Source organism: Anabrus simplex, chromosome 5 (assembly GCF_040414725.1).
Source record: "Anabrus simplex isolate iqAnaSimp1 chromosome 5, ASM4041472v1, whole genome shotgun sequence".
NCBI classification, from domain to species: domain Eukaryota; kingdom Metazoa; phylum Arthropoda; class Insecta; order Orthoptera; family Tettigoniidae; genus Anabrus; species Anabrus simplex.
In genome coordinates this window covers 438,084,928-438,107,776 of record NC_090269.1, presented here as the reverse complement: position 1 = coordinate 438,107,776, position 22,849 = coordinate 438,084,928, and the positions used below count along the sequence as shown (strand labels likewise).

Sequence of the window (22,849 nt, the reverse complement as noted above, 5' to 3'; positions counted from 1 at the left end):
ATCGATTTGGGTAAATGTGACGACGAGAAGGGATAGAATGGTAGAAGCCATCTTAAGACACCCAGTTTAGTTTATTGCCTTTCTTATATGGCGGAGCTCAGGCTATGAAGCCTGCTATTATGCCAAACCATATTATACAACACCTTTATACAATTTACAGAATAATGTACATAAAATCATTTTTTTCATATATTCCTGAAAATCACTAAAATTAATTTACTTAACCTCTATAATTTTGTATACTTATTGATAATTAAGAGCTAATTATTAACTTTTACGTTAGTGGAATCTACTTTTTACATATTTGAGTACCACATTAAACATTTCCTTTTAAATAGCCTTGGATTGCCTGTGCCTCTAATTTCAGCTGGGATTGAGTTTCAGGAACGTATGGTAGCAGGTATGAATGAGTTGTTGTACGAGTTACTGTGGTGAATGGGAATGGACAAGAGGGAACGTGTGGATGACCTTGAGGGAGCTCTTTCGGAAGGGGAGAGGTATTTAAAGTCTGTTCTAAGATAGTCTGGTTTGCTTGTTTGCAGAATACCGTGGAGAAGGGAAACAGCATGGTATTTACGTCATTCAGTCAATCATAGCCATGACAGCTGAGAGAGGAAAGGGCTAATATGAGTTTGGATTGGGATATTTAATACGAATCGAGCACAAGCATTGTAGGCTCGCTGTAGTCAACATGAAAGTGTTTTGCTCATATTTTAGTCAAATATTGGAAATATCAGACTCTGTACTAATAATTTTTTTCTGTTTCTTAGAAGGAAGTCCCTCATCCTTTTTGCAGAATGTGATGAGTAGAATACTCCTTGACAAATTTTTGTGACATGTTCTGACCAACTTAAATATTTATTGAATACTACTCCAAGGTTCTTTACATGATCGCTAAATGTTACTGGTATTCCACTGAGCATAACAGTGGGTATAGATGTGTTTTGTATTTTAGCATGAGATTTATGCATGCCAATTATGATGGCCTGTGATTTTGATGGGTTCACTTTCAGGCCATGTCTGATAGTCCAGTCATTAACATTTGCTAGGTCTTCGTTTAACTTAGTGATTGAATTGTTTAAGTCATTAGGCTTTGTTTGAATATATAATTGAATATCATCTGCATACAGGTGATATTTACAATTGGTCAGCGTCTCAGATAAGTCGTTCATGTACAATGAGAACAGAAGTGGTGACAGTATTCCTCCCTGAGCCACACCCATCTCAGTGGTTTGCCATGAAGATGTATCGTTTCCCACTGATACATGCTGCTGACGATCACTAAGATAGGACTGTACCCAGGTTAGAGTGCTGTAAGAAAATTTCAGCGCCTTAATTTTAGCAAGTAATATGTCTCTATCTACACAGTCGAAGGCTTTGCTTAAGTCCAAGAGAACAAGTATAGTCATTTGTCCTTTATCTATCGCTAGTTGCATGTCATTTGCCACTTTAACTAATGCAGTGGCAGTACTGTGGTTTTGTCTGAATCCCGATTGATATTTGTCAAGTAAGTTGTACTGTATAAGATATTCTGTCATTTGTTTATGTACTATTTTCTCCAACAATTTTCCTAATATAGGAAGGATACTGACAGGACGATAATCTTCGGGACTGTTGGGATTGTTGTTTTTAGGGAAAGTTCGGATGATTGCATGTTTCCAATTCGAAGGAAAGACTCCAGTCATGAGTGAGTTATTAATGATATGCATGACCGTTGGAAGTATGATGTCTATGATTTTTTTTAAAAGAGACAGGTTGATTCCATCATGGCCGGTGGACCTTGACTTTATTTCACTGAAGACTTCCCTAACGTCACTAGGGGTCACATGAGAAAAGTAGAACTGCTCGCCATTATGTCTTGTTTTTGAGGATATTCTTTTAATTACTGCTGCTTCGGTCTGTTCGTCAATCTGAGAGGATCGTGAGCTGAAGTATGAGTTTAGGTCAGCTAGTGGTACATTACAGTTGTTGTCATTTGTCTTGTTTTTGCATAATTCCATTTCGCAAAGAGATTTCCAGATCTGACTAGAATTTTGAGTGTTCAAAATGTCATAAGAGTGACGTATTTTAGCATTTCTAATTAACTGTGTTCTGTTTCAGAGTTTTTTATACTTTCCAAAATTGTCAGATGTAGGATATTTCACGTAATAATTATAGGCTGCATCTCTTATTTTCATCTGCTCGCGTATTTCTTGGGACAGCCATGGGTTTGAAGGTCTCTTTACCCTAACAGTGCGTAGTGGTGGATGTCTGTCATACAGAGTCAGAAGTAGTTCGTTAAAATGATTTACTTTTCCGCCAATGTCATTTATGAACTGAATGTTTGTGCCATGGTGTGTTAAGAGCATCTTCAAAAAATGTGTCTTCATTAAAGTGTTTAAAATATCTATATGTAATTAATTTCGGCTTGAATTTAGGGCACTTCAAGGAATATGCAGCGTAAACCATGTCATGTCGGGAGAGACCGGGAACAGGCATTTGTCCATGAGTTAGGATTTGGTTGGTATTGTTGGTAATTATTAGATCGAGGAGCGTACGTGAGTTGGCAACATGGTGTGTAGGGTTTAGGGGTAGTATTGTCAAATTAATGGATGAAAACATCTCAGTCAATCTTTTTGTTTCGGTAGATTTGTTTGTCAAGTCTGTATTAAAGTCTCCCATTAAAATAAAATGCTCACACCTGGGTGTTAGATCATGTAGGGCTTCCTTTAGATTTGTGATGTTACCAGTCTTCGGTGGACGATACACCACACCAAGCAAGCACTTCGTACCGCAAACTATGAGCTCAACAAACAAGAATTCAGGGCTACTGGAGAACCCACTGGGGGATTCTAATATCACCTTATACTTCACATCATCCCGTATATACATACCGACTCCTCCACCGAGCTTACCGCTCCTGTCATTCCTAAGTAATGAATAACCATTCATATTTGGCTAAATTTGACGAGAAAAAGAGATAGAATGATAGGACACATCTTAAGACACCCAGGACTTGTTCAGTTGGTTTTTGAAGGAAGTGTAGGTGGTAAGAATGGTAGGGGTAGACCAAGGTATGAATATGAAAGCAGATTAGAGCAGATGTAGGATGCAATAGTTACGTAGAAATGAAAAGGTTAGCACAGGATAGGGTGGCGTGGAGGGCTGCATCAAACCAGTCTATGGCCTGATGACTCAAACAACAACAACTAACAAGAGATAAAGAGATACATTGACGCAACCACTACTCAGAGAATAATATGGCATGCAGGTTGCAGGTTGAGAATATTTCAGAGAATTCCGGGAAATGTGGGAGAATGCTCTAAGTGTTTACTGTGGGTCGGAGAGGCTGAAATTAGAGGCATTTGTTTCCTGGTTGCTTGTTGCTGCCAACTTAAAATTTAACTGTAGATATAAAAGGAAAAACTACACTAGATAAAATTAAGAAATTAAAAATTGAAATTAATGATAAAAATGTAGGCTAAAGCTACAGTTGAAATTCTGATTAAAGTTCTATACAGCGGTATTTAGTTTACAGAATGTCGGCTCATAGTTAGCGAATACGATCGAGATCTTCGTGATTTGACACAGGTAGTTTACGAGTTCCTTGCTTAACATAAATTATGCCATCCTTCGCCCACACGTTCCGCACACTGAACTTACTTATAGCGTCCTGCAGAAGCCTCAGTCTCTCTGGGGTTAGGTCCTCTCTAATTGTTTTATTTGTACCCTTGAGTTACTTTTTGTTTATAAACATCGCATTTCTTTTCCGGTACGAAACAAACTTCACAATTATGGGTCTTGGACATCCAGTTTGACTTTTCCCAACCCTATGCGATCTGTCTATTTTGTCGACTGAGAGTTGCACCCCAATTTCACGAGCAATATCCATGACAATATTGTCCGTGTTTTCTCCTGCAGTTTCTTCCACACCAAACACACGCAAGCACTATCTTCTTTGGTACTGCTCTAAACTGTCTGTTTTAATTTGCAGCTCCTTTTTTAATTCCCTTATAGTCGTGTCTCTTTCTTCCAGCGTACGCTTTAGTTCCTCGATCACACTCGTATTGAAATTTATGGTTTCTTTCATTTGCTCTACAACTGTCTTCGTCACCTGATCTTGGATGAGGTTGGCAAGCATGTTGAGAGTTTCCTTACTGCTCAGCACTTCCTGCACTGCTTGCTTCACAATGGCTTCCATTGGCACCTCTTTAACTTTGGGGGGGCATGGTTGTTTTTGTAGATATTTCGCTTCAGGTTTCATTGTCTTGATTAATTAATTTCATAATGTTCCGTATTCATATCTATAATATATGTCATAGAAAGAAAGAGATCCACCTAATCAATACTAATATATTAAAATTTTCTTAATAACAGGACCGGTTTCGACTCTTAACAAGTCATCCTCAGCTGTCATATACATAAACATTAGAATACATGTTTTAATAGTTGTACCTTGCCAATAAACATTTCATATTTGACTGACATTAGGTAATATGTTTCAGAGTGATTAATTCTGTTTTTTATGTCTAAGTTTAGAAAACCAATAATACATTAAAAGGATACCTCTTTTTGAACACATTTAAAAGGATCACAACACATGATAAAATTTGCTATGTACATCGGACCTTAATGTTCAAGTTTTACCAGTAAAACAAGACGCTTCTAATTAATTTATTTATTTACTTTTACAGATAGTTAGCAAGTGTCATAGACCGGAAAAGAACCACCTATAACAACAGCTTTCACACGTTTATGTTCCTGTATTAACGGTTTCAAACTTCAGCAGCACATTCATCTTCAAATCTGTACATTTTAACTAGAACAAAATATAAGCCATATAGTGGTTGGACTTCAAGTAAATATCATATAGTGACCAAAATGTGCCCCATTTGATCTTGACATGTACGCGTAACGAAAACAGTACTTCATATGAACTCTAAAAAAACTTGCATGAATGTCTTATATTCTTTTTAACATTTTTATATTGAAGTGTACTATTGTCTTATATTGTATGTAATGTATTTTACACAGTATACAATTGAAGAGGTCATTCAACACAGGTTTTAATTACGGTACCTGGCTTACTGTTATTATAAACGCATACATTTCACTTTGTAAACATAAATTCAAGCTCAGATTCATATCACTTAATTTGACAAGGTATAAGCCTAATATAAAGTATATTATAAGAGCATACACAGTTACATTTAAGCACATTTTATAGACCTTACGACTAAAAATAACGCAATATGACAAAGTCATTCTAGGAACTTGTTTTACTTATAAAACTTGAACATTAATGATATATTCAAGGTCCGATGTACATAGCAATTTTTATCATGTGTTGTGATCCTTTAAAATGTGTTCAAAAAGAGGTATCCTTTTAATGTTATTGGTTTTTTCAACTTAGACATAAAAAACAGAATTATTCACTCTGAAACATATTACCTAATGTCAGTCAAATATGAATTGTTTATTGGCAAGGTACAACTATTAAAACATGTATTCTAATGTGTATGTATATGACAGCTGAGGATGACTTGTTAAGAATCGAAACCGGTCCTGTTATTAAGAAAATTTTAATAAATTAGTATTGATTAGGTGGATATCTTTCTTTCTATGACATGAGGTTTCACTGAACACTTCACGAACACTCTGACGTGAATAACTGTACAAGTTAGAGTAATGTATCACACTTGCGACTGTCAAACTGCTAAAATTCACCTCTTAATGCCGCACAAACCACGAGCCTCGTATTTCGTGACTATACACTATCCGCCGTCTTGTTCAATTGGTTTTTGAAGGAAGTGTAGGTGGTAAGAACAGTAGGGGTAGACCTAGGTATGAATATGACAAGCAGATTAGAACAGATGTAGGATGCAATAGTTATGTAGAAATGAAAAGGTTAGCACAGGATAGGGTGGAGTGGAGGCCTGCATCTAACCAGTCTTATGGACAGATGACTCAAACAGAAGAGAAAATTTAAGAAAACACTGCCGGTTATAAACTCTCAGTCTATCAGTGATTTATAAACCAAATGCATACCCAAACCTTCTCCTGGATGAGTATACTCCAAATATGAAGTTTGGTCGAGATCTATCCAGCCGTTTCGCTGTGATGGTGGAACAGACAGTCAAACAAACAGACAAGAAAGCTAAAATAACCCGATATGGTCAAGACTTGACTTAAAACAGATAAATATTTGAAAAATTTGCAAAACAAACACAATTATAGACAACGAAACCCTTACAACTTTATTTATACAGATTAGTATAAAATGTACTGTGCTGTGATGCCCCAAACTTACCTTGTGTACCCCCTGGCACTTCATATTACACTACCTTCTGTCAGCCTTGTTTTTAACTTACTGACCACCATCTTGGACAATCAGCTAACTCTCTCGCTCCCCCAACGTCAACTCTATGTCTCGCAACTTTTAGAATGGATTTTAAGATCGTATAAATACTCGCCACCCGGCCTAACTCGCCAGGTTGAAGGAGAGGCCGTTCCCCGCTGGATGTGTGAGTGCATAACATAGGACAGAGCTGCTTCTCTGCTCCCGTCAACCACTGGTGTTCTTCAGTTGAGACATGGAGATCACCTTATGTAAAATCTCTCTTCATTCATCTTTTTCCGATTGGTGAGGGAGTTGGGAGATTCACCAAGTTCCATTCTGTGTTCATGGCCTACGGATCTCTGAAGCACACTTTTCAGTGCAATTGAGCTACTCCTATCCTTAAAGCATAATTCAAATCTTTGCATGTTTGCAATTATTCCCCGTGCATTTAATGAGAACTTTCTTTTACTGGTCATGTCACTCGGTTTCCCTCATCCCTGCCCCGTCCTTCACTCTATTCCATTTCTTGTTCAAATTTAGTATGATGAATTGTACATAGATTTAAGACAAATGTGTATAAGAATAGGGTTGAATAGAGTTATTTGCTTACTTAAACTAACATACTCTTCATTTCATTGTTCTATACTTTCTCGTGACAGATTATTCTTTGTAAAATAATTTTGGCACTAGTCTCTGTACATGTAGTGATCTAGATCAACTATTTAAACTACTTCTTTTCATCAACCTTTGCAATCTATTCACCAAACATCTTGCCTCAACATCACGCGTGAAACTTGTCTCAAATAACCATTCTTCTGTACTCTGCTGGTTGGTAATGTACACACCCACATATGGAAGTAAAAGTTGTTGTTATTACTATTGAAACTCTATTTCCTTTAATTGTACACATTGCTACCACCTTTTAGATCCAGGATCCCTCTGGGCTTGTTTTCCACTGCGTATCTCTGATATAATAAGTGTTTCATTATTATTATTAATTTCAATCTTAAACTTGTAGTCGTGCCTGTTGCCATTTCTTGATGGATGCAGTATTTTTGTATCCGTCTCTTGGCACAGGTCAGAGCAAAGTGTAGCTTCCACCGAAGTCCCAGTCTCATCAATGGCTGTAACAATATGGAAGCTGCTGGGGTATGAGTGGTGCTGAGTAATGACATTTGGAGCACAAATAGTGTCCAAGTATTATGAAAGGTGTTGCTCATAGGACAGTCGTGCTGCAGTGGCACCTTCTGGTCCAGTGATGAAAGCAATGGCAAACTACCTCATTCCTCATCTTGCCTAGTACGCCTCATTTGGGCTCTGCCATCGGTTTTTGTGGTTTTCCTATAACTGCATAGCCTTTGGTGGTGTTATCTGAGGATCCAACCAGCCTCTGGGCTGATGACCTAACAGATAGAGAAACTTGTAGTCTGTTATCGAATTCAGACTTCGCCCCGACATACTGTAACAACACTACTGACTTATGCAGCTGAGACTTGGACTTTAACTAGCAGGCAAGAGAGTAGAATTCAAGCCAGTGGGATGAAATTCCTAAGAAGTATGATAGGAAAGACAAGGAGAGACAGAGTGCAAAATGAAGATGTTAGGAAGGAAGTTGGGATGGGAAAGCTAAATGGGAAAGTTGAAAGGAAGAAACTAAGGTTGATTGGACATGTAAAGAGGATGGTGGAGTCAAAGTGCGAGGGCAAGAGAGCAAGATGGATTTGACGTATCCACACAGGCACACACGAGATGGTATGAGCTGGTAAAATTAATTAAATTTACATATATTCACAAATTAACACACACACTTACCATTAATCACGGTATCCCCAGCACAAACACTTCACTTCGAGAATATAAACAAAGTCGCCATTATTAAAAACAACTGCCAACACAGCACATAGAGGTTACAAGCTTGGAACACAAATAAAACAGTTTACTGGGTATAAGCACATCACTTCAATATGGAGACTGCATTTTACCGCATGTCACAAAGTCACAAGTATATTCCTTGCTACACCATAACTCGTCAACCAATAACTTCTGAACATTAACTAACTGTAACTCAGCAGTAACTAACTTCACTGTCAAGATTGTCTCTTTATATAGGTCCCGGCCAGACTTCCAGAAAGATACGTTACAAACAAAACTACCTTCTTGAATATTCCAGAGTGCCCAATGCATAGAAACGGTGTACAGAACATTCCCAATCATTCTAGTGTCTATACCATTCTGGAAGGTACAGTGTGTTTCACAATTACGGATTACAATTTATATATACGGGTAAGAATAAATTATAATATTAATTTACAGGTATTTACATTAACTGATATAAATGTCTATATACAACATATGTTCCATGACATAACCTCACACATAATACGATCATTCAACTACGTAAATAATAATAATAATAATAATAATAATAATAATAATAATAATAATAATAATAATAATAATAATAATAATAATCATCATCATCATCATGATCGTAAAATAATAATAATAACTATAATAATTCAAGCTCGATATCTGCATTAGTTATCCATGGGTAAGTTATACCTGTTATCGCACTTGCATCAGGTTGAATCATTGAAGCGAGGCATAAGAAGACAAAATTTAGACTGGGACAAGATCGTGGAACAGGAATGGTGGAAGGAAAAAGGAAGATGGAGAAGTGCCATGAATACCTCGACCCAGCAGGAGCTGATGATGATAATGAGGCACTTACAGTGATCCCCCTAAGGAACTTTCACCCATTAATGCAGTAATTAAAACTGAGAGGACTTTTTCTATTAGTGAAACTCACAACCTGACTCCGTTTATCACTATACTGTCCATCTCACAACATTGACAGGTTTTTTCCCAGTTGATTTCAATCTTGTACCTTATTTATACTATTCCTTTGTTTGTCTTTCAGATGGACAGAAATTCTTGAGAAATGTGACCGAGAACTTGAGACCATGGTCGCTGACAGCCTCACTTCCTGTGCATTCCTCTCATATTGCGGCCCTTTCTCCATGAAGTACAGAAAAATGATGTTGAATGATTGGGCTGGTGAGACAGCACGCACTAAAATGAAACTAGCTGATCCATACAAGCTACAAGAGCAGATTTCTTCCCAGTCAGATGTTATAAGGTGAGTAAAACTAGTGCCAGTAACAGTTGGGTCAAACTAAAAGCAGTGATAGACATACCTTCTGGCATTTTACCTCGTAATACTCATTGTGGATAAAAATCCGAACCAAGCCCCATGGAGCAACAGCCTCGAAGGGCCATGGCCTACCAAATGACCACTGCTCAGCCAAAGGCCTGCAGGTTATGAGATGTTGTGGTCAGCATGATGAATCCTCTCACCCGTTATTCTTGGCTTTCTATCTCACATCAGGTAGCTCCTCAAATCTAATCACTTAAGATGAGTGCACCTCCAACCAGCCCTCAGATCCGGGTAGAAATCCCTTGATCTGGCCGGGAATCGAGCCTGGAGCGTCTGGGTAATAGGCAGGCATGCTACCCCTACACCATGGGGCCAACACATTTTGGATAGTTGTTGCTTGAAACATTACTCCATAGACTGGTTTGATGCAGCTCTCCATGCCACCCTATCCTGTGCTAACCTTTTCATTTCTACGTAACTACTGCATCCTACATCTGCTCTAATATGCTTGTCATTTTCATACCTTGGTCTACCCCTACTGTTCTTACCACCTACACTTCCTTCAAAAACCAACTGAACAAGTCCTGGGTGTCTTAAGATGTGTCCTAACATTCTATCTCTTCTTCTCTTCAAATTTAGCCAAATCGATCTCTACTCGCAAATTCGATTCAGTATCTCTTCATTCGTGATTCAATCTATCCATCTCACCTTCAAAATTCTTCCGTAACACCACATTTCAAAAGCTTCTATTCTCCTTCTTTCTGAGCAAGTTATCGTCCATATTTCACTTCCATACAATGCCACGCCCCACACAAAAGTCTTCAAAAACATCTTTCTAATTCCTATATCAATGTTTGAAGTGAGCAAATTTCTTTTCTTAAGAAAGTTCTTCCTTGCTTGTGCTAATCTGCATCTTATGTCCTCCTTACTTCTGCCATCGTTAGTTATTTTACTACCCAAGCAACAATATTCATCTACTTCCTTTAAGACTTCATTTCCTAATTTATTATTTCCTGCATCACCTGCCTCCGTTCGACTGCACTCCATTACTTTTGTTTTGGACTTATTTATTTTCATCTTGTACTCCTTACCCAAGACTTCATCCATACCATTCAGCAGCTTCACGAGATCTTTTGCAGTCTCAGATAAAATAACAATATCATCGGCAATTCTCAAGGTTTTGATTTCCTCTCCTTAGATTGTGATCCTCTTTCCAAATTCCTCTTTGGTTTCCTTTACTGCCTGTTCTATGTAAACATTGAAAAGGAAGAGGGGACAAACTGTAGCCTTGCCTCACTCCTTTCTGGATTGCTGCTTCTTTTTCAAAGCCCTCGATTCTTATCGCTGCAGACTGATTTTTATACAGATTGTGGATAATTCTTTGCTCTTGGTATCTGATCCCAATCACCTTCAGAATCTTAAATAGCTTGGTCCAATCAACATTATCGAATGCCTTTTCTAGATCTATGAATGCCATGTACGTGGGCTTCTCCTTCGTGATTCGATCATCTAAGATCAGACGTAAAGTCAGGATTGCTTCACGTGTTCCTACATTTCTTCTGAAGCCAAATTGATCTTCTCCCAACTCAGTTTCAACTTGTTTTTCCATTCTTCTGTAAATATTACGTGTTAAAATTTTGCAGGCATGAGATACTAAACTAATGGTGCAACAGTTTTCACACCTGTCAGCACCGGCTTTCTTGGGAATAGGTATAACAACATTCTGCTGAAAATCGGATGGGACTTCTCCTGTCTCTTACATCTTACACACAAAATGGAATAGCCTTGCCATGCTGGTCTCTCCTAAGGCAGTCAGTAATTCAGAGGGAATGTCATCAATTCCTGGTGCCTTGTTCCTATTTAGGTCGCTCACAGCTCTGTCAAACTCTGACCTCAATATTCGGTCTCCCATTTCATCAGCATCAACAGCCCCTTCTTGTTCCAGAACCAATTTATCTACATCTTTACCTTGATACAATTGTTGGATGTGTTCTTGCCATCTTTCTGCTTTGTCTTCTTTCCCTAGAAGTGGCTTTCCATCAGAGCTCTTAATTTTCATACACCTAGATTTCCTTTCTCCAAAGGTTTCCGTGATTTTCCTGTATGCAGCATCTACCTTTCCTAGGAACATACAACCTGTGACATCCTTGCAATTCTCCTTCAGCAAGTCTTTCTTAGCTACCTTGCACTTTCTATCCACTTCATTCTTTAATCGCCTGTATTCTTTTCTGCCCTCCTTATTTCTAGCATTCTTGTATTTTCGTCGTTCATCAATCAGGTCTAGTATCTCCTGAGTTATCCACTGATTCTTAGTTGATCTTTTCTTCCTTCCTAACATTTCTTCAGCAGCCCCACTGACTTCATTTTTCATGACTATCCACTCTTTCTCTATTGTGTTTCCTTGTGCCTTTTCATTTAGTCCTTTTGCAACATGTTCCTTGAAACAATCTCTCACACTCTTTTCTTTCAACTTGTCTAGATCCCATCTTTTTGCATTCTTTCTTTCTTCAATTTCTTCAGCTTCAGATGGCATTTCATGACCAACAAGTTGTGGTCAGAGTCCACGTCTGCTCCTGGGAAGTTTTGCAACCCAACACCTGGTTTCTGAATGTCTGCCTAATCATAATGAAGTCTATTTGATACCTTCCAGTGTCTCCAGGTCTCCTCCACGTATAAAGTGGTTGTTTGTGTTGTTTGCACCAAGTATTGGCAAGGACTAAATTATGATCAGTGCAGAATTCAACCAGCCAACTTCCTCTTTCTTTCCTTTGTCCCAATCCAAATTTTCCTATTGTTTTGCCTTCTCTGCCTGGGCCTACCACTGCATTCCAGTCTCCCATTACAATTATATTCTCGTCACCTATTACATATTGTATTAAATCTTCTATCTCTTCATATGTTCTTTCGATTTCCTCAGCATCCGCCGAGCTAGTAGGCATATAGACCTGCACTATTGTGGTGGGCATTGGTTTGGTGTCTATATTGACGGCAATAATTCTTTCACTATGCTGGTTATAGTAGCTTATCCGCTGCCCTATTTTCTTATTCATTGTTAACTAACTCCTGCCTCTCAATGTTTGATTTTGTGTTGATAATTCGGTATTCGCCTGACAAAAAATCCTGTTCTTCCTGCCAACGTACTTCACTTATACCAACTACATCTAACTTTAGTCTATCCATCTCCCTTTTGAGATTCTCTAATCTACCACAACGAATCAAACTTCTAATATTCCACGCTCTGGCTCGCAGAATGTCAGCATCATCTTCCTGATGATTGCCCCCTCTCCTGTAGTCCCCACCCGGAGATCCGAGTGGGGGACTAGTTTACCTCCAGAATATTTTACCCGGGAGGAAGGCATCGTCAGTACATCATTCATACAGAGAGAGCTGCATGTCCTTGGGAGTTAGTTCCGGCTGTAGTTTCCCACTGCTTTCAGCTGTGTAGCAGTAGGAACAGAGCTAAGCCATGTTAAGTATTATTACAAGGCCATATCAGTCAATCATCTAGAATGCCGTCCTTGCAACTTCCGAATCATTCCTTGTTAGAGCATTTTCCACTACACTCCATGTGTGTATCGCTACACACTCTATCGACTGAATTCCCATCAAGCCATAGCAATATTTTGTTATTCACTGTTTTCCTGTCCATATTATTATTGAGAAATTCATACTGAAATGTATCATAATATACTGCCCGACAGAAAATGGAAGCACCCGGAAGAAGAGGAGGAAATGAAATGAAATTTCACATGTTGAAAGAGTATATGATGTTATTTTAGTGATTACAAAATTAAGTCAAATTTACAAAGAACTTGGGAGTACGAGCCCACTAATCAGTATGATGTTGCACCCCCTATGGCCTGGATACATGCACTGATTTTGTTGGGAAAGGTGTCATAAAGCTGTTGTATCCTCTGCTGAGGCCAGCTGGCCCACAGCTGTTGTAACTGGTCCTTGAAATCCTGGATACTGACACTGGAACGGAGTTGACATCCAAACTGGTCCCACACATATTCTATAACAGACAGATCCGGGTGTCTTGTTGGGCATGTTAGTACCTCAACATCATGCAGACAATTCATAGAGACGAGTGACGACGAACTCTTTCCTGTTGAAAAATGGCACAACAATATTGTTGCATGAGAAGTAACATATGAGGACGCAGGGGGAGTGCCGATCATCAGCAGTCCATGCTTTCCAAACATGGCACCACTCCAGACGCAGCCTTTTATGTTCTGGTGTTAACAGCAGCTTACGCATAGGATGGTAATTGTATGGGATGACACAGAATGCTGCAGGAAGTTCATTACTTGTTCTCGCAGATGCGAAGCAGTTTGCACAATACAGGTGATCCTCACTTGCGGTGGAACCTTGACAACGAGTATGCCATTCCTTATATTACCATTCAGTCCAGCATTGGCTCACTGTCACATCCGAATGCCCAACAAATCTGGATATTGCACGATTCAAGCAGCCGGCCGAACAGAAACCCACACTGAGGCCCTTTTCAAACCTCCATCAGGTGCTGATTACCCTGTCTCGCATGAGTACGCAGCATCTCCATGTCCTTCACAGTGTTCACTCTACATTTGATGCTGTTCATGCTCCTTAGACACCCTACCAGGCCTGGTAACAACACTAATACACTTTCGTGACCGTTTACCTGTGACACAGAATTGCAACTCTAATCATGTACATAAAAGCCGATGGTGTGTTTGACTTCCGACCATTTCTCTGGGTGCTTCCATTCCTTTATCAGGCAATATAGTTAGAAAAAGATGACAATCATTTTGATCACAGTGTATGTCTAGTGTTTACTCTCCGCTGTGTCTTCTGATATGGGCTTGAGGAAATTTGTTACATTCATCAATCAGTTTCATCTGAAGTCTCCACAAAGATGCACACAAAATGCTGTCAATTGTGTACATTCTTCCACACGCATGTACTAATAAGCTGCCATCATAAAACAAAACACTACTACAAAGGAATAAGGAGAAGACTGCAACAGATGCATGTCAACTACCAACTACAAGACTGGAAGCTTGTGGCGTAATGAAGTACAGAAGGAGTCGGCTGAGATTTCACACATTGATGTAGAAGATCATTTCAAATTTTGTACCATGGTACAGTCTTATACCCCACCACCTAGAGTCCCTAGAAGTCGGAAGCCCCTTTCACAGGAGAGAAAGGAGAAATTATCAGCAGGGCTCAAGAGATATTGGGAACTTAGAAGAGCATCGAGGAAGAACTAGTCATCAGTGCTCCTTAGTGGACTTAAATCAATAATAATAATAATAATATTAATAATAATAATAATAATAATAATACCGAGCTCGAAAGCTGCAGTCGCTTAAGTGCAGCCAGTATCCGGTATTCAGGAGATAGTAGGTTTGAACCCCACTGTCGGCAGCTCTGAAAATGGTTTTCCGTGGTTTCCCATTTTCACACCAGGCAAATGCTGAGGCTGTACCTTAATTAAGACCACGGCCGCTTCCTTCCCACTCCTATTACTTTCCTGTCCCATCGTCGCCATAAGACCTATCTGTGTCAGTGCGACGTCAAGCAAATAGCAAAAATAATAATAATAATAATAATAATAATAATAATAATAATAATAATAATAATAATAATAATAATAATAATAATAATAATAGTAATAGTAATAATAATAATTTAAGCCCAGTATTGGCATTATTTACCCATGGGTTAAAGAATATTGTTTTCAGGTGATATCAGTCTGTTACCCTTGCATCACATCTCACCCTTGGCTTTGACAACATGAAAGTGGCAGGGATATAAATGATATGAGTAAAGAAGTGGAATCAGAGATAAGGGTTTTTGCGGCTGATGTTATTCTGTATAGAGGAATAGTTAAGTAACAAGATTGTGAGCAACTGCAAAATAACCTTGATAATGTTGTGAGATGGACAGTGGGCAATGGTATGATGATAATTGGGCTGAAAAGTCAGGTTGTGTGTTTTGCAGATAGGATAAGTCCTCTCATTTTTAATTACTGCGTTGATGGGGTGAAAGTTTCTTATAGGAATCATTGTAAGTACCTAGGTGTTAATATAAGAAAAGATCTTCATTGGGGTAATCACATAAATATCACTGTACATGGTACAAATCTCTGCACATGGTTATGAGGGTATTTAGGGGTTTTAGTAAGGATCTAAAAGCCTCCGTGGCTCAGACGGCAGCGCGTTGGCCTCTCACCGCTGGACACCGTGGTTCAAATCCCAGTCACTCCATGTAAGATTTGTGCTGGACAAAGCGGAGGCGGGACAGGTTTTTCTCCGGGTACTCCGGTTTTCCCTGTCATCTTTCATTCCAGCAACACTCTCCATTCTCATTTCATAGCATCTATCAGTCATTAATAAATCACTGTGGGAGTGGCAACCCCATCGTACTAACAGCCTATATCTGCTTCATTCATTACATCCCTGACCCAGTCAGTGACTGGAAAACAGGTTGCAGGTTTTCATTTTCAGTACGGATGTAAAGGAGAGGGCATAAAAGTCTCTGGTATGGTTCCAGTGTATGGGATCCTCACCAGGATTACTTAATTCAAGAAGTGGAAAAAATCCAATTAAAAACAACTCGATTTGTTCTGGGTGATTTCGGACGAAACAGTAGCATTATAAAAATGTTGCAAAGTTTGGGCTGGGAAGACATTGGAGAAAGGAGATGAGGTACTGAACTAAGTGGTATGTTCTGAGCTGTCAGCAGAGAGATGGCGTGGAATGACATTAGTAGACGAATAAGTTTGAGTGGTGTTTGTAAAAGTAGGAAGGATCACAATATGAAGATAAAGTTGGAATTCAAGAGGATAAATTGGGGCAAATATTTGTTTTTAGGAAGGGGAGTTAGGGATTGGAATAACTTACCAAGGGAGATGTTCAATAAATTTCCAATTTCTTTGAAATAATTTTTAAAAAGCCTAGGAAAACATCTGCCAGCTGGGTGACTACCCTAAATGCAGATCAGTATTTATTTATTTATTTATTTGTTTGTTTGTTTGTTTGTTTGTTTGTTTGTTTGTTTATTTATTTATTTATTTATTTATTTATTTATTTATTTATTTATTTATTTATTTATTTATTTATTTATTTATTTATTTATTTATTTATTTATTTATGTGTCGGTCGGTCGGTTTCACTCATGGGTTCAGGTGCTGTGTGGATTTCAGTTGGCTTGGCATAATGATATGTAATAGCAACTTCTGGCTCGGTGATGAGTGCATTGTGAAATTACCCCACCCTTGCAGTGGCACCTGCCTGAATATGGAGATGTTGAGTATTCAACAAACTTACTGCTTGAATTAGCCTTGGCACTATCAAGTAACTTTCATAACAACACGACAGGCTGTTCTGCTCCAATGAGTGTGAGGGCATTCTCAATGTCAAGTTGATGACGGAAGAACAATTTGGGGAAATTTGACCGAAAGAAGTGATAAACTGATAGCACAGATTTTCAATCAGAACAAAATATTATTGTCTGTTATTAAAGGTAGATTTAAGAGTGTGAACAAGAGAATCAGTGGGACTCATAGAACTTTTCTCATCAAATACAGCCTGCTGTTTGGCAACATTTCTTCCATATGGCCCTGTCTAGAACATCCACAACACGCATGTTTTGGTGGTTTCCTTCATGGGCAGTGCTGGAGGGACATTTTTATCATTGCTTCTTATGAAATGGCTATAACACCAGAATCGACTCGCCCTTGTTACATCATAGTTACAGTGTCTCTAGTGCAACATTCTACTCCATAGGGAGCATCCGTCGTTAATGTCGTTATACAGCCCTACAACAGTCATAAAATCTGCATAGTCTGTCACAATGCCATGAATTCCTGGATGCACTTTTCCTTTATAAATTGCTCTACTCCTCGATGAATTGCCTACAACTCCTAGAAAAAATTAACTTGCACATACCAGACAGACACACGAGGTTTAAGCATACATTGTCTACAGATTGGCATAGAACTAACTATACATTCAATGGGCCAATTGAACGAATGTCAAGATTACTAAACAAAGTGAATAATGATATATTCAAATGCTCATTGTCAAAATTTAGAAATCACTTACACAATCTCTAGTAGTGACTTACTTTCCTGTGTTCACAGTGCATTTGCTTATGGGTGGGGCCGGGAGAAACCTTGCTAGCCACATGCAGGCTTGAGAAGCGCCAGTTAAGGTCGAGAAGGCGGCTGTTACAAGCCAGCCATCTCTGCAGGGCGTGTGTAACGCAGCGGTTAGAAAAGGAACAGGCTAAATACCCGCTCGAACAGAGAGTTTTTATGTACGATATGTATGTAAAAACAGTCACGTAGAGAGGTGCGCAGGCAATTTGCAGTGAAATATCCGTGTGCTCCAATTCTGGGTTGAGAAACTGTTAGTTGACTTGTTAACGAACTAAGGAGAAGAGGATCACTAAATGCTTCAATTCCTAGGTGAAGATGAGGGGTGTTGATGGAGGACAAAAATGGTTAAATCAGTGCATCTTTCACATGCTCTCCAAATAAATCTCTAAGACGTTTTTCACAGGAAGTTAGTATTTCAAAAACATTCGTTTTTACTGTCACTAGACTTCTAAAATTAAAACCATATAGAGTGTATATCGTGCATGAATTATGGCCTAGACTGTTGATAAACTTAACCATAATAGGCATTTGTTTTGATCCTGTTCTCTTTCAACACTTAAACGAGCCTCGGATGCAAACAAAGAACTCGGAGTAGACAACAGCACCCGCAGACCCATGCCCCGTATGATGGCTTACAGCCTAATGTTAGGCCAAGCCTTGCAATTATGCAACAACCCCAGAGAAGATAACACACTTGAATAGGAAAATGTGAAGAGTTAGTGGATTCCCTATCAGTTTTACCTAGCTTTTCTTTAAGCATTTTCAGAAAATATTTCCCATGGTAATTTATTCCATTCCCTTACTCCTCATCTATAAATGAATATTAGCCCCAGTCTATGCTCATGAATTCCACTTTATGATCTTTTCTGTTTTTGAAAGCTCTACTCAAGCTTATTCTTCTACTTACGTCATTCCACGCCAACTCACTGCTGTCAGCTTTAAACATACCACTTAGTCAAGCATGTCTTCTCCTTAGTCCCAAGTCTTCCCAGCCTAGAGTTTGTAATATTCTTATAACAGTACTCCTTTGTCAGAAATTACCCAGAACAAACCATCTGCTTTCCTTTGAACTTTTCCAGTTCTCGTATCAAGTAGTCCTGGTGAGGGTTCCATAAACTAGAGCCATACTCTTAACTGTGGTCTTGCCAGAGACTTACACACTCTCTCATTTACATTCTTACTCATCATGATGATCATCATCATCATCATCATTTCCCTTTATCCAGCTGTAGCCGGGTAGGGGCAAATATGGTTCCTCTCCACTTTCTTCGGTCTTTCCACCACTCCTCCTCCAACACTGTGTCCCAGTCCAGGTTTCTTTCTCTAATGCTGTGTTGGATTGTGCCCTTCCATCTCAATCGTGGTCGTCCACGGCCTCTCCTTCCTTGGATTTGCATTTCCCTCACCTTTTTTGGCATTCTTTCTTCGCTTATTCGCTTTATGTGCCCAAACCATCTTAGTCGGCTCTTCTCTATTCTCTCATTCATTTTTTCCACTCCAATTTCTTCCCGGATTTTCTCATTCCTTATTTTGTCTCTTCTACTCTTCTGTATCATACTCCTCAAGAACTTCATTTCGGCTGCCTGTATTCGACTCTCATCCTTCTTTGTCATTGTCCAAGTTACAACCCCTAAATACTCTCATAACCATGTGAAGAGATCTGTAACCTTTCTTAACAACCTTGTTAACATGATTTCCCCAATGAAGATCATTCCTTATATTAAAACCTAGCTACCTGCAGTGTTCCTCATGAGGTACTGTCACCCCATCAACACAATAATTAAAACTGTGAGGACTTTTCCTCTTGGTGAAACTTACAACTTGACTTTTCATCCCATTTACGTTCATACCATTGTCTGCTGTCCAGCTCACAACATTGTTTAAGTCTCCGTGCAGATTTACTGTAACATAAGCAGCAAATAACCTTATCTGTGATTCCATTTCTTTACTCACATCATATATATAATGTAATATATTTAGTTAAGTGTTCATTTTATTTAATGTAACCTTGCGAGTACGCACAGCTATGATATTGTATTTCCAGCGCTGTTTACGTCATAGTCATGTGGTTATTATAAAACACCGCATTGGCTACTCCCCTCCAGCCCACCCCTGCCGCAGCCTTCCCTCTACCTCCCGTCAGTCCTGGATAGTCAGTCTTGCATTAGCAAATTTATTCTTTTAGTTCAGCTTGCTCACCGTCAGTTTAGGTCTCTTCTTGAGGAAAATGTTAGCTACCGTGGAGACCAGTACACAACAACCATCATCAATCCATGACATTGCATGTTTTTTTTTTTGCTAGCTGCCTTACGTCGCACCGACACAGATAGGTCTTATGGCGACGATTGGACAGGAAAGGGCTAGGAGTGGGAAGGAAGCGACTGTGGCCTTAATTAAGGTACAGCCCCAGCATTAGCCTGGTGTGAAAATGGGAAACCACTGAAAACCATTTTCAGGGCTGCCGACAGTGGGGTTCGAACCTACTATCTCCCGATTACTGGATACTGGCCGCACTAAAGTGACTGCAGCTATCGAGCTCGGTGACATTGCATGTATCTGTCATTCTGAGAGTCAACACAACAATTCAAATTCCTCCAAAGATGGTGAACTCTTTCAGGTCATTTGCTCGCAAATGGTCATGAAGACCTCATCCTCATTATCAGTACACCCTGTCTGAGGTGCATGACGAGAAAGAACATGAATAGATACGGCAATTCAATACCGATAGATATGGTCTCTAAGACTGTTACACCATTCCTTGTTTTTATGGTGTCTTGCTAGATAAGCACAACAATCTCCTTTGCCTCGGAAATTCTCCACTGTTTTCCTGAATACAAGCAATATCAACCTTTCTGTTCTTCAGATGTTCACCTACCTCTTGGTAGCAGGTCAATGTTGCAATGTTGACTGTAGCAAATTTCAAAGGGACTATTTTTTTTCGGCTGGTCCCTTCCTTGAGTACATATTTGACCATTTCTCACACCACTGAGTTCAAAGCACCAAGCGACACTTTATGGGATTGCCCTAACATGATCCCAATTACAATTTGATGTAACCGTTGATACGACAAAGGAATTCTTTAAGCGGCTATTACCCTCATAAAGGAGCTAATCCACTCAAAACCATTGACTCCTGTAAGGTATACCGTTACTCTGCATTGATTCACTGACTATGTAGTCTACTCTATTACTGTAGCGGGACAAACCAGGCCAGATGATAATGAGAATCATTGTGACTGTTCTTGCTTTTTGTGATTTTGAAACTTGAATTACTAGCAGTGTAATAAGACTTTGGCATATTCCAATATCCTTTAAGGAGGAGATTGGTCAGGAACATCACATCATCATCCAGATATGAACGGTTTGATTCCAATCATCATCACAAATTGACTTACTCATTTCTGAGTGTCGTGACTCCACTTCACAATCCTGGATGGTCTTCAGTTTTCCTCAGTGCACATTGGAAAGATAAACCAATGAAAATCTTCACTAGTCCTGTCCATCCGGTTGCAGTCCTTCCCTTCCATGATTAACTTCTCTAGATTTTCTCCATTTGTCTCACAATGTCCAAAGAACTTCAGTATTCTTTCGTTGATATGGGAGAAAAGGTATTTTAAAATCTTCACCTCCTGAAGAATGGATACATTGGTTGTTTTTGCGGTCCAAGGCACACATACCATTCTACACCGTTACCACGTTTCAAGGGCGTCGATGCGCTTTCTGTTCAAAGCCTTTGCGCTCCAGGTCTCACAGCCCTATGAAAATACAGAGAGTACACGAGTTTTAACAAGGCAGATATTTCTGTTATTAGTAATTCCCCCGTTCTTCAAGATCTTAATTTTTTCATAGCAAAATCCTTCTCCTTATATCTTTCTTGGAACTTCCCGTATTAGTGATAGTTGCTGCTCTATCAATCGCCATGAGTTTGGTCTAACTGAGGTTGAGCTCCAGTGCATAATCAAGAATGGCTTTCTTCACTCTTGTTAGCAGATCTGAAAGCTCTTCCTCACTGCTGGCAAGCAGAGTGCTGTCATCATCAAACCACTAATTGAGTTGCCTCCAAACCAATCATCTTTAGACATAGCCTACTCGCCATAGACATTGTAAAGTTGGGGAGACAAAATGTATGTATACTTTGCCTAAAATATTTGTTAGGGAATGATAATACAGTTGTTTGAAATTCAGTGGTGGTACAAGCAAAGCAATTTTTGTGCATAGAGATGCATATATCAATTATCTTACTAAACTCATTAAATTTCAATAGAATGTAAAAGATGTTCATGATTGAATCTTGAACATTTATTTAGTAGTTTCTACCTTACGTTGATCTTTAGTTGGTAGTGGTGATTGTTCTCAAATTATGATTATATAAACATCCCTTATACAATGAACGAGTGAAAACACAACTGCTTTCTTTACAGGTGGTTGAGAGCTGGCCTGTGCAGTGATGAGGGTTCAGTCGCAAATGCTATGCTGGCAATGAGAGCAACACAAGTTCCCATCATCATAGATCCTCAGCTAATGGTAAGCTTGTTATATATTTGAAAGTGAAACTGTGTTTGATTGTTTGTACTCAATAGACTCAAAGAATACTGGACCAATTTCACTGCAAATTTCATAATTTGTTCTTATTACTTCTGAAAGTGTTTAATCACACCTGGTGGTCATGATCGTTAAGGCTTTGAAGTCTGAACAGTCCGACACCGTGGTTAACTGGTTTGAGTCCCGTTGGTCGAAAAAATTTCGCTATCAGAATGTTGGTTGGCAGGGCAGGGAAGGTGGTGGTATAGAATTTATAAAAGCCTGTATTAAATTCAAACCTCTCTGCAGTGCTTGTATAGAGTGAGGGTATATGATGCTGTTGATGGGTGATTCATCCCTTGGATGGAGGTTTAAAGCCCTGGTGCTATTCGACAAGTGTGTGCTATGTTCCAGCACAGGGTTACACACTCTCCCTTCCTACTATCATGTATCATGTTGTTCATTTCATTTCATTAACTCCTCTAATGAGATTCACATCAGGAAAAACATCCGGTCATGAAATCCTGCCACGAGAGATGACCTCACCTCATACCCAACAACATAGAGAAATAGGACAAGGGTTGAAAAAAAAAGAAAAAAAAACTGAATGGGTTTAGGAAGTGATCTGAATAAAATCCAATAGGCAGTTATTTTATGATGAGTAATTTTATATAATTGATTTAATTACAAAGCCACGACAAGACTGA

The 22,849-nt window shown here is 39.0% G+C and overlaps 1 protein-coding gene across 1 annotated transcript in view; it reads left to right on the top strand.

Annotated features, from left to right (window-relative positions):
- LOC136874212 (dynein axonemal heavy chain 10) overlaps nt 1–22,849 on the top strand; it is a 350,423-nt gene that overhangs the window by 131,151 nt on the left and 196,423 nt on the right. The window contains exons 10-11 of the mRNA XM_067147852.2: nt 9,240–9,458; nt 22,043–22,145. Of these exons, the coding sequence (XP_067003953.2) occupies nt 9,240–9,458; nt 22,043–22,145 (322 nt within the window). The remainder of the gene's footprint in view (nt 1–9,239; nt 9,459–22,042; nt 22,146–22,849) is intronic.